Genomic DNA, 13,571 nt, shown 5'->3' with positions numbered 1-13,571 from the left:
CACGTAAGCCTGCAGACCGGACAATGCAGCTGCATGCGCAGGCGTCTGTGCGTGAAGCTGCAGGCGTCTGCGCGTGTACCTGCAGGCGTCTGCGCGTGAACCTGCAGGCGTCTGCGCGTGCACCTGCAGGCGTCTGCGCGTGCAGGCGTCTGCGCCTGCAGGCGTCTGCACGTGCACCTGCAGGCGTCTGCGCGTGCAGCCGGGGTCTAAACGTTCTGCCTTGGCCTCCATCCAGGTGGTGGAGGAGCTGTTGTCCCGCAGCGGGGCGCTGGGCACGGAGGCGGCCAAAAGCATCGCAGACGCAGCCATGCTGGAGGTGAAGAGCATCTCAGTGGGCGACACGGTGGGTTTGAGCTTCAGTATGTGTAATGATGACTGAAGATAACCTGGATGACGTCATTGATGTCACACTGTCAATCACAGAAACCCGATGACTTCTATGAGGGCATTAAATTTGAGGATTTTCTCAAGGTGGGTGCACAAAACAAATCGTGATGTACTAAAAGTAGACGCCTGTAAACGTTAAACTCTCCCTTTTCCCCCAGTTGCTGAATGGCTTCGAGATCGAGTCGAGAATGAGCATCCGCTTTCTGAATATGGACGCGACGACGCTGTGTAAGTGAGGTCTGTTCAGTCGATGCAGGAAACTCTGAGGACTCGTAGTTTGACTCAACCAGCCACTGTGTAAAAGCTCTGCTTCAACCAAGGCCTCAGTCGTATGTTTATACTGCAGCAGATTTATTAGGAGCTCTTTATTTTATTGTAAGCAGTTAGGAGAGATACGCACGGTAGTAAAATCACAAAGCAATAATCAAATATCCTTGTCTGGAGTAACAGACAGTTTGAGTCTATGCATGCAAATCTTTACAGGTGTTTATGTGCATAACATAAGAAATTTACTCAATCAGGGAAGCATTTAAATGTTCAAGGTATATCACAGCTTTTATTGATCCAAATATGACGCACAATAAAAGCTGCAATGAAACTGGACACTGGACTCTGCTTCTGACCAGAATGAGTTAGTCCAAACAGATATGACTTGACTTCAGGATATCTTGGTTCAAGACTCTCAGAGTGATGCACAGTGCAGATAAAGATGCAGATTACATCATGTTTCCTGCAGCAACACACCCCTCAGAAATGTCTGTGGGAGCGGATGACTCAAAATAACCTTCTTCTTATTCCTGTGTATTGCCAAAAATACCCTCATGATATTAGTTTATATTTAAAGCATGATTAAATGGAAACTGTCAGTTGCGTTGATGAGCAGGTAAATATGAGGCAGCTGCGGTCGCGCTGATGAGTGCATTTCGTAGGTCTGATGAGAGAATGGAAGGGAGGGGGAAACAGGAAGTGGCGTCGGTCGAGCGGGCGGAAGCCGCACGCCTCCTGGTGGGAATCTGACCTCTGCTGCGTGTCATGTGACTTTCACATCAAGTTTGTCATCACTGTTAGTAGGAAATGCAAAAATCCTCCTCTGTCACAAAAATAGGAAGCGTAGAGGGCGTTAATGAAAATAACCACACGCGCAGAGTGGTTTCCGGATTTCGTGGAAAGCTGCCATTGAGAAATGTTGACGTGACATGCGCTGACCCCACTCGGTTGTCGTCCCACAGCAAAGTGGAGAAACCGCCTGTGAGGCTTTAAAATGCTACAGGTACGTGATGCTCAGCACTGCACCCAGACACCGCTCTGCTGTGCGTTATTTGCTCACAGCGCCCCCTGCAGGACATAACGCGAACAGTTCCATAATAATGCACCTGCTGTGATACTTGTGTCATTCCAGAAAGAATTAAATTTACAGATTAGATTTCTCTCCTGTATTCTTAGTTTTTTAAAACCCTAAACATCTAATTTAATTTTTTTAAATTAGAAATTAAATGAAAATTTATTTATTTAATTTTTTTTAGGATGCACCTTATTCATTTACTTGCTTTGCATATAATCTGTGCTGTAATCTTTACTGTGCTGATCAACATTTCTAAATTAGGACCTGTGTTCTTGTTCCTTCCCATCATCAACCAACACCCAACACAACCGCTCTATGACTACATCAGGAAACAATCGCTACCGTTTGCCAGTAATAAAGTGGACTAATGTCAGATCAGTTACAGCCGCTAACTAGTAACTAGTGCTGTTGCCCTCAGGTAGCCTCTATGTTTGTGCTTTAAATAGAGCAAAGCCATAACTATATAGGGAACTTGAATCATGACCCAGAGTGAATTCCCCGTCTACTTCCAGTTTCCTGACAGCTTGTGATTGACTTAAGCATTACAGCCTTTTTAAGAGAAGACTGTGTCTGTCTGCACAGATGACAAGCCGTTTGCCTGCGTCCCCTTCACTCCGCACTCATCGTCTCTGTGTGAGGATGCAATGGTGCACAATGACCGCACATACAGTGATCTGACCCACACCCATCCGCACCTTGTGACTGGCCAGACAAGCCGCCGGTTTCACGAAATCTTTCCTATCTGATCCAGCCTTGTGTTGAGCTCATGCGTCATCGTGAAGTGATATCACACCGTCAGCGTCTCAGCAGCTTCCTGAATTGCTCTTAAATCCTCTTCATGGACTGCTTTTGTGTTTTTAATGTCAAAAGCACAGCACTGATATAATGAGATTTCGTGTGGAGCCAAACAAATTAAAGGTCGTGAAGAAGTGCAGCTGAAAAGCATCTTTAATAGTCACCTGTACAATATGTTTGCAGAAATATGAAATATATAGAGTTTAAATATATATATAGTCTTCAAAATGATAATAATGACACTTTGCACCTTTTCTTCCAATATCTCTTCTTAACCAAAACAAAAGATAAATTAATAAATAAAATAACATAAATAGAATCCGACACTCTGATGAACCAGCCACCTTCTAAAGTCTTTATCAGCACAGTGAGTGTAAGCAGGGAGTGACTGACCAGCTCATCCTCAGAAGAAGAAGAGCGTGTTCACCGCCATCCTCCTCCTGCAAACGTGGCCTCTCAGGTCTCTCAGCTCCCTGGAAACGTTCAACAGGAGCTTCTTGTACGTCTTGAGGACGGCGCAGCCGTAGACCTTCTGCTGGAACACGTTCTGGGGGGGCGGTAGTGTTGTGGGACCCCCCGCCGGCTCCGGCACCGGCAGGTTGGGATAGAGGCCCTGATAGAAGTCGCTGACCAGGGCGGCCAGGTTCCGGCTCCGGGCGCGGACGGTGGAGAGCTCAAACATCAGGGGGCTCGCCGGCGGCTGCAGGTCCGTCTGCTGCTCGTACACGCGCTTGAAATGCGGCACGAAGGCCTTCAGGTGCGCGTAGATGCTCGCTATGCGCTCCGAGGGCTCCAGGCCGGAGATGATGGCGTCCGGGATGTCGCTGACGGACACAGTGCAGAGGAGCTCCGACATCTCTCCCTGAGAGGCTTTCTGCAGAGCATGAAGAAGAAATGATTCGAAATTAAAAGATTAAAAAGGCTCAGTGCTTTAAAAGAGGCATTTCTGCGGGGGAGAGCGTGGGTCCGTACTCACATAGGTTCTGATCAGGTCCGTGGTTTCTTTCTGCAGGAGATAGGTGACCTTCAGAGTACGCTTCAGGGAATTCCCACACTCTGGGTTTCTGCTCGCCGCCACGGTTCTTGTTATATCAACAGCCATAACCAGCAGGAGGGAGAGGAACGCTGAGGGAGAAAGGCACCGGTCAGCCACGGTTACCTGACATCACACCCACAGGGGAAGTTTACGCCGAAGCCACAGTCGAGGCCGTGAGCGGTAGCGGTACAGAGACAGATACAGAGACAGAGACAGATACAGAGACAGACAGATACAGAGACAGAGACAGATACAGACAGGGAGCAGTTCTGCTGCTGTCAGTGCTGGTTAACCATCATCACAAAAGTGGCTTCAAACTTTGGCTTAAAAAATACAAAGTGCTGTGAAAATAAATTTAAAAAATAGAACTTCAGCCGAATTCAAAGCAACGACCACAGCAGCATTTACAGAAAACAGTGCATTCTCTCCTATTCAAGGGTCAGATCCCTCCAGTGACACTTACTGGTGGCCGGTCCCATTGGCTGCTGGAGACGCAGGCTCTTTACATGACCGCTCATTCTCCTCTCCGTGTCACAGGCGAGCTGCGCCGACTTGTCATAATCACACTCTTTTGAGAACTTTTAAGAAACACAGAAACCACAGTTTGTCATAGGAGGAAATGACGTGCACTTTGTGAGGCAATCAAATTTCCCAGAATCTTCTTTTTTTCTCTGTCTCTCTGTTTTCTCTTCTATATAAAAAAGAGGGCAGTGCCCCCGCGTGTGGACATGCATGTAGGGGCAAGTACACGTGACCACGGTGTGTAGCAGAAACCCTTTAAAGCCACTTCCTCTTTTTTTGGAAAAAAAACACACATGTATCTGGTATTCATTTAAACTGCACGTGAACCTGCTGAATTAAAAAAATGTCTGACACGCATTAAAACCATTTATTCAACTTAACCTTTGACACGGTTCATCCGCAGGGGAGCTCCCTGCTGCCCCCTAGGGACCGAAGGTGAGAAGGTGAAAGGATTGTGGGCTGGAAGATGGGGGGGTTGTTCCCCGTGCACAAATATTAATATTAGTATGAATTAGTATTGATTGCCCTGACAATTAGCAATTAATCTGGTAAAATAATGACTAATGACTCGTGTCTTGTGTGGCCATTGCGCAAGAAACTGGCCAGGTCACGGGAAACGCGTTTCTCAATCAGAAACTACTGTACGTCAGCGGAGGGTCCGCGTGAACTAACTCAGACAGCAGTGGCGCCGTCATTTCACCACAAGTGCGCTGCAAGCTTCCGTGTTGCCATCGGGCGAGGATGCTCCTGTTGTCACACTCGGCGTGAACTGCCTTGTTTGGCCTTTGAAGGGGAAGAGGGTGGATGTAGAGGGAGGGCAGTAACACAAAGCTGGGTTTTCGCGTGTTGTCTCATCCTGAGGAGTCACGGCCACTTCTGCTTGAGGCCCGGTGAGAGGTCAGATCGGGCCCGTCTGCACAACAGGCCCGTGTGGCTGCCTGCAGGTTGCCCTCGCCCTGAAACTGAAAAAAGCTCAACCGGGGCCGCGACGATTCCTGCCTTTCTTGTTGCAAGCGCATCTCGCGTTCACATATTCTCCCTCGATGCTACGTAGAGAAAAGGCAAACCACCGACTACTCGAGAAAAAGAAAGGGGAAACTCAACGCACCACAGCCCTGTCAGCACTACTTCAGGCAAAGGCCAACCGCCCGTTTGCCATCCTCGGGGCTTTCCAGTTGCCCAGGGGATAGAAGTGGGGTTGTGGTGAGGCAGAATGAAAATTCAAAGAAACTACAGCCAGATTCCTCCCAAAAAAGAGAAGAGGAAGCCAACAATAAACACCTGAACACAAAAAGGTCTCCTCTAAAAGGCGCCAGAAAACGCTCACCTCCTGTTCTTGTCTCAAAGTTCCACTTTGCACTCGTTATGTTGGACCCGCGTGTAGTAAAAGACATGCACATGCATTTGGTACAATGTAGGTCAGCGCTGTCAAATGCACCAAAAAAAGCTAAGGTGAAAAATCCTGCACCACAAGAAAGAGCATTACGAGGAAACTCAACCACAAACAATAACAAATGCACTGTCATACAACGCAGACTGTTGGCACACTGTCTTTGTTCAACAGAATATGGTTTATTTCGTATTTTAACTGCACAGGAAATGGTGAATACGGTTGTGTAAGAAAGTCCCCTTTTTTCTAACTAAATACATCTTTCTAGTAACTTCAGTGTCACACAGGTTCTTGGCAGCTGGACTCAGACGAGCAGCTTCTCCAGTCGCGGAGGTTCCAGCCGCTGTGGAAGCTCGTCTGGGCCCCAGAGAGGCTTCAGCGGCTCCACCGGCACACACTCCCTACGCGCCCACGCGTCCGCGAGGCTTCGCCTTGTGATCGCAAGGCTCCACGTCCCCCACCAGGGGGCTTCACGAGGCCAAGCCCTGCGATCACACGAGGAGGCCTCGCTGCACACGAGAAAGTTGCCATTGAATTTCGAAAAAGGTTTGAGAAAGTGTTAAAAGCTAAAAGATCTGGAAGAGCCGCTGGACTCCAGATCGCAAACAGAACCAGTCCAGAATTCAGAATTCCAGAATTTGGGTGTTGACGGGTAAACCAACAGCCTTTAGCTTCTATTGCCATTAGAAATTGGACCACAGACGTCGTTACTGTGTTGGTTCGGGGGACATCTTCCACCTTTCAGCCCTATGAGGAACACAGCTGGACATTAGTACAAGCTGTGGCTAAAAAAAAAAAAAAAAAAAAAACAGGGTTCAGAACCACCACATTAAACAATGTTTCAAAAAATCGTCCCGTGATAAAATAGTATTTATTTTTTCATACATATATTTCACTTTTATAGGGTTTCACTGCATGGGGTACTCTAAATATGTCATAAGCATTTGAAAACTTAGCAGTGTTTTGACTCAGAGGGGGGTCCAAAATGTTTCAAGTTTACATTTTGTAAAAATCTATCTCTCCAAGACAAAACACTACAAGGCTAAAGGTGGCATTAGAAATTAAGCACCAAACAATTATCTTTCCATTCAGTAGAAAAGGAAACATTGTGCAACCTGTTCAGTGACGTAAATCTGATCATTAGAAAGGAACTGGGCGACTGTGGTCTGGACCCATGTGTCGGCGTGTTGTGTTGTTGCAGAACCACTGACTTGTAAAAAACCAGCACGCTGATATTGTGTCTGCAGCTTCACTGATCAACACACACACACACACACACACACACACACACACACACACACACACACACACACACACACACACACACACACACACACACACACACACACACTGTATGAGAGTCCAGAGGTCTATTATATAGGACCACATTTCTATATTATAAAACAAAAAAAATGAAGCTAATCTCATCGTTGAGCTCCGTTAGTGACAGAGCGGCGCGTCTGCTTGTTCTACCTATAGTCTCATGTACAAATATTCATATCAAAAGTTAAACACCACAATTCTCACCATTTTCCTTTACAAGAACTCTGATTAGTGAACATTAAATGATTCACACGTTTGGATGAAATCGAAAGGAAACGGTGCGCGGGCCTAAATAAAACAGAACGCATCAAACACGGAACCAAAATCTGCTTCAGGCACAACTTAAATAAAGGCATTTGTGAAATCATCATATCAAATATGGCGCTTATGTCCAGTATCCATAGGCTTAAAAAAATGCAATGACCACTTTTATTTACAAACAGCTAAAACCTCTGACAGATTCATGCGTCACTTCACAACCTGAATTTGTCCTTAAAGTGCATGCAATAATAAGCAGATTCACCACGTGGGATCTGGAGTCGTGAAGATAAACCGGTTTATCAAGCTAATGCCAATTGAGCCTACATATCAAATGAAAGAGAAAGTAAGACCTAGTCAGAAGAGTAAGGGACCACAGTATACTGTATGCATAAGCACAATATGGAAGTATGAGCCAAAATGAAACAACTCTGACTTTATCCAGTGACCCCATACAGTAATATTCACATTCAGAGCATCAAACGGAACCAAACCAAAGGAAGTGGTAAAAAAAGACGAAGCAGCTTCACACCAGGGGGGCGTGTGCATCTCACATTCCACGACGTCCCTCCACGGAACACACACGAAGCATCGCATGAACGTGATGGGTTTCTACTCAAACATATCAAAGTGCCCATTTTACGAAAATTTCCTGATTTAGTCAATTCATACCAAAAAGGAAACGTGGAGGGAAAGGAGTCCGTGTTCAACGCTGCTTCTCGGTGGCGCTTGGGTTTTTATTGACGACTCGTCGCTTTCACCCCCCCCCCCCCTTCGAGTTCTCGTTGCACGGAGCGCCGTCGATTCGAAGGTGCAGTATCTAAGGGAGGGAAAGCGGCGGGAGGAAGTGGTCCGGCTTGTGGCGAACCTCCAGTGGGAACGGAAACGCGCGGTCCTCTGGGGGTACATCCACTTTCATCTGGTGTCCTCTTTGGGGAAGTCCAGAGATCCCAGGCTCCCGAAGCCGAGGCTCCTGCTTTCGGCGTCGAAAGTGTTCAGTTCCCGGTCCTGGCGCTCCAGCAGCTGCTTGATCCTCTCGGTGCGCTCCTTCTGGAGGGCGGCGAGTTCCTCCTCGACCTGCAAGAACACGGAGCGTTACTGGGCCCTCGGAGCCTACCCTCAAACCTGTACCCCCCCCCCCACCTACCTTCTGCTCCAGGTGCGCCCTGCGAATGGAGACCTTCTGCTCCAGCTTCTGGTCCTCGCGCTCGTGCTGCGTCTCCATCTCCGACTGGGTTTTCCTCTGGTAGGCGTCCAGCAGCTCCATCTCCTGCTTGAGCTGCTGCTTCAGCGCTTGGCACTCGATCTCCTGCTCGGCCTCCAGTCGCATCTGGGGACCGGTAGGAAGGGGGGTTACACACAAACACCGGCCTCTGGTACCAAACAGAGGACCATCGGACCCTCGTACCGCCTGGGACGCCGTCATCTCGTTGATGCTGTGCTCGTACTGCTCGGCCAGGACCGCCAGCTTGCGGGTCTGCTCCTCCTTCAGGTTCTTCAGGATGCTCTTGTGGTCCCCTTTGGGAGAAACCTCCAGCTGGTGGTTCCTAAGGGCCTTGTACTGTTTGTTCTGCACCTTGCAAGTGTCCTGGAACTGTTTCTTGATCTGCACCTCCAGCGTCTGCGCAGGATTCAAGAGAAGAACACAACTAACTAGACCTCAGACGCAGACAGAACCTCCTCTCCACAGCAAATGGAGGGGATTGTGGTACCTTGAGGTTTCTGGGCTGCTGCCGCTGCTCCAGGCTGTGCTTCCTGTGCAGCTCCCTCTGCCGCCGGCCATTGTACTCCTCCTGGTTCTCCAGCTCCGTCTGGTGCTGCAGCCGCATGAGCTCCACGCGCAGCCTCTGCAGCATGTGCAGCTGCCGGCGCTCCAGGTCCTGGGTGGACTCGTCCTGCCGGATCATCAGCGCGTGCTCCATCTCCTTCTGGGTCCTCTTCTTGTTCAGCTCCTGGAACATGGCGAGTCTTTGACCTCACATGCTTCGTTATGACACTTTGCAACCTTTGCAACGCGGACGTCACCTCTCTGAGCTGCTCCTGCTCGAACTCGTGCTTCCTCACGAGGCTCCGGCGCTTCAGGGCCCGGCAGCTCCGGTCGTAGACCAGCCTCTGCTGGGCCCGGAAGTGGGCCTCGTCCTCGGCCTGAGAGTGCTGCATCGTTTCCTTGTGCCTCGACAGGCGCTCCTGCTTCTCCTCCTTGGGGGTGCACGGGTCCTCGCTCATCTCCTTCACACATCCAAAAAAAGAAAACACAACACAGTGAAACGCGCGGTTTCTACGATCTGAGAGCGACGTCTGAGAATGGGAACGCTGTGTATTTACGTCTTTGATCTTCTCCTTGCAGAGCCTGTACTCCTTCTTCTGGTCGTCTAGAAAGGAGGTCAGCTCTTTTCTTTGCTGGGCAACAATCTGTTGCTGTATCCTCCTCTCTTCTGCTGCGACCGATTTCATCTGTGCAGGAGAAAGGACAGGGAAGGATCACGCCTGTGCAAACGCTGCTCGGCCTAAACTGAATGAACTCCCCCCGCGGTGTCCGCCTCATTCATAAACACCACCCGCCGTGGAGCCCGTACCTCTTTGTCCGTCTGAGCGACGTGGCGCTTGGCCAGTCTCTCCAGCTCAATGTAAGTGTTGTTCGCGTGCGTCTCTAATTCCTTCTGCAGCCGGAGCCTGTGCTCGTCCATCTCGGCCTTTAGCCTGTTCTCCAGAGCGATCAGCTGCTTCTGGTGCTGCCGCCGCATGCGCTTGTACCCAGACATCTGCACCCGCAGCTCAAAGTCCTGCTCATGCTCCTGGATCTACCTGATGACCTACACGGGGGGACGGGAAGCAGGAAGTGAAAGACACAGAGCAGGCGGGAGGGAAAGGAGCCCCGCGGCGGCGACCGACGGCCGCTCGGCCACAGGCTGTGGCCTGCGATCGGACCGCGACGATTCACCCCGACGGAACGCATCACGACCAGCACCAGCACTGAGCAGAGCCCAGAGCGGCTTCAACAGAGGTACCAGTTTAAACAGGCACTCATTGGTCCCATTTGCATTGAGAACCACTTTGGATGCATACATGAAACAGCTACTGCATTTATTCACACAACCCCTCCTTTTGTCTGCAATGTCAATATGTAGACTCAGACCTGTCTGTAGAAATCTGGAGGAGAATCAGGGGAATATGTGCCTTTTCATGATCTGTGACAACAACCAAGGCTCAACGTCGGGCGGATTTAAATGGAATACGCATAAATGTAGATTTATAAAAAGCAGCGGCAGAGAGGGAGGCTGAGGATGGAAAAAAATGACACCCATTAACAGGATCTGGTTGCCATGACTACAGATGTACAGCTGAGAACACAGACACCTCTTCCCTCCCCTCCCCTCCACACACGCACACACGCACACGCTCACACACACACACCTCGCCAGCAGCACGCACATACGCACTGGTACGCGCGCGCACTCACGCGTTTTTTGTTTTTTTGTTTTTTTCTTGCAACGCAAACGGTGGAGAGAGGGAAGCTGCGTACCAAAGATGCTGATTTGACGGTGGCAATGTGTTCACAGATCTTGCAGTCGTGAGACCGGCTCTTGTGAGAATTAGGCCGCAGCTCTGGCCTGGTGTCCCTGTGCACAGCCTCATCCCTCACGCAAGCATGGTCCTGCAGGGGGGGAGGAAAAGGAGGAGATAGTGGGGCTGGGAGCTTCCCAGGCCCTTCGCACTCGCTGTTTCTCGCAGAGCCGCTATTAGTGCCGAATCTCCCTGAATGCAGCACGCATCCAGCGTTAAACGCATCCTTCTCCCGCTTGCTCTCCCGCTACTGTCTGCAAGTCCTTCCTATGAGAGAAAAGGGCATAGCCAAACAATTGCAGGCACCACTGAGCAGGCAGTTACTGGATGTAGTCGCTTTTTTTCTGGCGTCCCCCTCTTCCCAGAGAGGAGGAACCAAATGGCTCCGGTGGGTATGGGTGAATTATGCAATGCCTACCATTGATAGTCGCAGAAAGGCAGCAAAGCGACGATTTTTACTGCCACTCTTCTTTTCCATTTTAGAAAGCAAGAAACGTTTTGGAGGAATAATACTTTCCGCGCGTTCCCATGATCGTGCGTGGCGCCGTATGTAGAAATATGTGAACCCGACGAGACGCATCCAACCATGGTTTCCCTTCAAACGTGCCCCTCGACGATCCGTTTGTATTCCACTCGTTTTTCTGTCCTACATTCACGGCGCACTTGGTCATGGTAGGTGATTCTGGTGCCTTCTATTCATCTCTTGCCTCTGTCCCTCGTTTACACTCCCCCTTTCGTTAAAGAGACACCGCAATACTACGGGCACGTCTCACCAGCCTGAAGTTGTCACCGTCTGTCTTCGCGGATTCGAGAGTCTGTCCGTGTCCTTGGGAAATTTGAGGCGGATCATTTAGATTAAAGTCTACGTTATTGTTGCCGTGCACGAAAAACGCGTCCGTTTAGTGTAAATAAAATGCAAATGGATCAATAATAAAAATTAAAAAAATCAATTCATTACTGCTATTACAATTCTAAATAATTTGTTTGTCTTTTTATCAAAGCAGAGCATAAATACAGAGTCTCCTCTGGTCGAGTGTGTGTCCACTCTGTTCAATAGGAAACGTGTCTTGTTGTGCAGTCAGGTCATTTTTAGGCTCAGATCTTTGCGGTCCAATATTTACATTTATGGGCTGCGTGTTGGTTTTTATCTGTTGATTTCATCTGTTGGTAGATGGTAGATGACAGGCTGCCTCTCAGCATCTGAACATGAACATCAGAGATGGGACTGCAGCAAAGAAGGCCCAGATGCTGCATGTTACTGGACGTGATCAAGCATTTAACATATAATATGTTATAGCAATTCAAACTCAAACACTGCAAGCAAACTTTAATATTTATTTCCATTATAGCACTTATCCACGTGACCACCTATGACATACTGTGCACAATAAATCCAGTGACATTATGTAATACCATGTCTGAACACTAGGGGTCGCCGTTACCTTTTAGGTCATTTCCACTAACACTGTACCTCAGCACTTCCCTTTCTTCTAACCATTGCCTTTACAGAGTTTCACCTATCACCTAGACTTGATATAATATAAAATAATAGAATATAATAATATATGTATATAATTCTCTAGAGTAAAAATTGCTTGGTTTTGTTAGTCTTTTGACACACTACACTGATTTTTCGAAAAGTAAAATTTAACTAAATCTAAGTAATTTCTGTTTATAGAGTTACACGAGTTACTACGATGACTATGAATTACATTATATGTTAAAATATAATCGTACAAAAGTAAGTGCTGTGTTAAACTTTAGTGGCAGAGATACAATTTGAGCAGTAAATCAGTTTTCTCAAGCTGTAGAACTCCATTTCCTGTTTGTTTGATGGTTCTTTAGCCGTCCTGCTTCTCTTTGACCTGAACCGGTATCACCAGCTCCCTGGACGGGTCAGCGTCGGGAGCGCCGGGAGCTCCGTGGACGGGCGCGTCCACCGACAGGACCCCGTCGCCAGAGAGCGATGAGCTGATGTGCTGCAAGTCGACGCCCTGTGGGAGCCTGCAGAAACCAGTGCAGCGTTTATCACCTCGGGACGACCGCGTCCTCACATAACGGAGCGGCGGCATTTCTGCACGTGTCAGCAAACCTACTTGTATTTCCGCGTGAAGCATCTCGATGTCATTTCATGCTCATCTCGTTTTTCCTTGTGATTGCCTTCAAAGTAAAAGCCAGAAATACTTTGAGCAAGGATGAAATAACACATGTAAGGTTCCAGGCAGCGTCTGCAGTACCTGATATTTGCAGGTAGCCCTCCTTGGTTGTGATGGTGATCTCCTCCGGTGAGAAGTGGCTGACGTCCAGGTTGACCTTCCAGCCGCCCGGTCCCGTTTGGACCTCCGACACGCCAGCCTTCAGCCTCCTCAGAGCCTTCTGGCTCAAGGCCGTGTGGTGCCGACCCCCCAGCGGAGGCAGAAGGGCGCTCCGCGCGTCCGCCGGCCACGAGAACGATTCCAGCCTCTTCTTTGCCCAGTCGAGCCAGTCCCGATCACGCGGCTCCAGAAAGGGAGGGAGCCCGAGGTCCCGGGCGAGGATGCGACTCGGCTGCGTCCAGTTTGGAAAGGAATCCCATCCCACATCACGGCGGAAAATGGGCCGAGGTAATATTTTATTTTGTTCGCCCATGTCCTAGAAAAGGAGCTCAGGTTGAAGGAAAGGGATGAAGCAGCAGCCTGTAGCTCCCCCCCGACAGACAAGTCCAGATTGATGGCCTGGACACTGAACAATAGAGCGGCTGTGTCTCTGCTCTGAAAACACCACACAGTAAATTGAAAGTAAACAGTCGGACCGAGGACCAGGCTCATTTGGCATCTGTGTTCCTCCACCTCACACTTTATAAGCTCAGCTGACTCATTTTAGCACTTGTCCAGGAGAAAGCGTGATATAAGGGCTGAGAGCGGCTGCATGTGTCACACTTCAGGGTGTGACTTCTTCGTTGCCCCGGGACCTGG

General features: G+C 49.1%; 4 protein-coding genes across 5 annotated transcripts in view; 1 reads left to right on the top strand and 3 right to left on the bottom strand.

Annotated features, from left to right (window-relative positions):
* Positions 1-990, top strand: part of tescb (tescalcin b) — a 2,354-nt gene extending 1,364 nt beyond the window's left edge. The window contains exons 5-8 of the mRNA XM_029169982.3: positions 1-3; positions 236-343; positions 424-471; positions 546-990. The exon at positions 1-3 is cut by the window's left edge and continues 59 nt beyond it. Coding sequence (XP_029025815.1) covers positions 1-3; positions 236-343; positions 424-471; positions 546-623 — 237 coding nt within the window. The 3' untranslated portion in view covers positions 624-990. The remainder of the gene's footprint in view (positions 4-235; positions 344-423; positions 472-545) is intronic.
* A 1,669-nt stretch (positions 991-2,659) lies between these two features.
* Positions 2,660-5,525, bottom strand: m17 (IL-6 subfamily cytokine M17). Its single transcript, XM_029169331.2, has 3 exons — positions 4,024-5,525; positions 3,501-3,649; positions 2,660-3,398 (listed from the first exon to the last, which is right to left on the bottom strand). The coding sequence occupies exons 1-3, from the start codon at positions 4,076-4,078 to the stop codon at positions 2,928-2,930; spliced, it is 675 nt and encodes a 224-aa protein (XP_029025164.1). The 5' UTR covers positions 4,079-5,525; the 3' UTR covers positions 2,660-2,927.
* A 109-nt stretch (positions 5,526-5,634) lies between these two features.
* Positions 5,635-11,484, bottom strand: taok3b (TAO kinase 3b). 2 transcript variants are annotated; one of them, XM_029168214.3, is made up of 9 exons: positions 11,036-11,484; positions 10,577-10,884; positions 9,630-9,866; positions 9,379-9,507; positions 9,079-9,282; positions 8,766-9,005; positions 8,462-8,674; positions 8,201-8,383; positions 5,635-8,130 (listed from the first exon to the last, which is right to left on the bottom strand). In XM_029168214.3, the coding sequence occupies exons 3-9, from the start codon at positions 9,813-9,815 to the stop codon at positions 7,969-7,971; spliced, it is 1,317 nt and encodes a 438-aa protein (XP_029024047.1). In that variant the 5' UTR covers positions 9,816-9,866; positions 10,577-10,884; positions 11,036-11,484; the 3' UTR covers positions 5,635-7,968. The 2 variants fall into 2 exon arrangements, with proteins under 2 accessions (XP_029024047.1, XP_055369163.1); XM_055513188.1 differs by having other exon boundaries at positions 10,577-11,484.
* Positions 11,485-11,938: 454 nt separating this feature from the next.
* On the bottom strand, positions 11,939-13,474 carry LOC114866463 (heat shock protein beta-1-like). The gene is made up of 3 exons (XM_029168224.3): positions 12,855-13,474; positions 12,714-12,777; positions 11,939-12,621 (listed from the first exon to the last, which is right to left on the bottom strand). The coding sequence occupies exons 1-3, from the start codon at positions 13,243-13,245 to the stop codon at positions 12,459-12,461; spliced, it is 618 nt and encodes a 205-aa protein (XP_029024057.1). The 5' UTR covers positions 13,246-13,474; the 3' UTR covers positions 11,939-12,458.
* Between the last annotated feature and the right edge of the window lie 97 nt (positions 13,475-13,571).

The sequence above is a fragment of the Betta splendens genome, chromosome 12 (genome assembly GCF_900634795.4).
Source record: "Betta splendens chromosome 12, fBetSpl5.4, whole genome shotgun sequence".
NCBI lineage: Eukaryota > Metazoa > Chordata > Actinopteri > Anabantiformes > Osphronemidae > Betta > Betta splendens.
The sequence above is the reverse complement of the archived record's forward strand: the minus strand, read 5'-3'. Positions and strand labels throughout refer to the sequence as shown.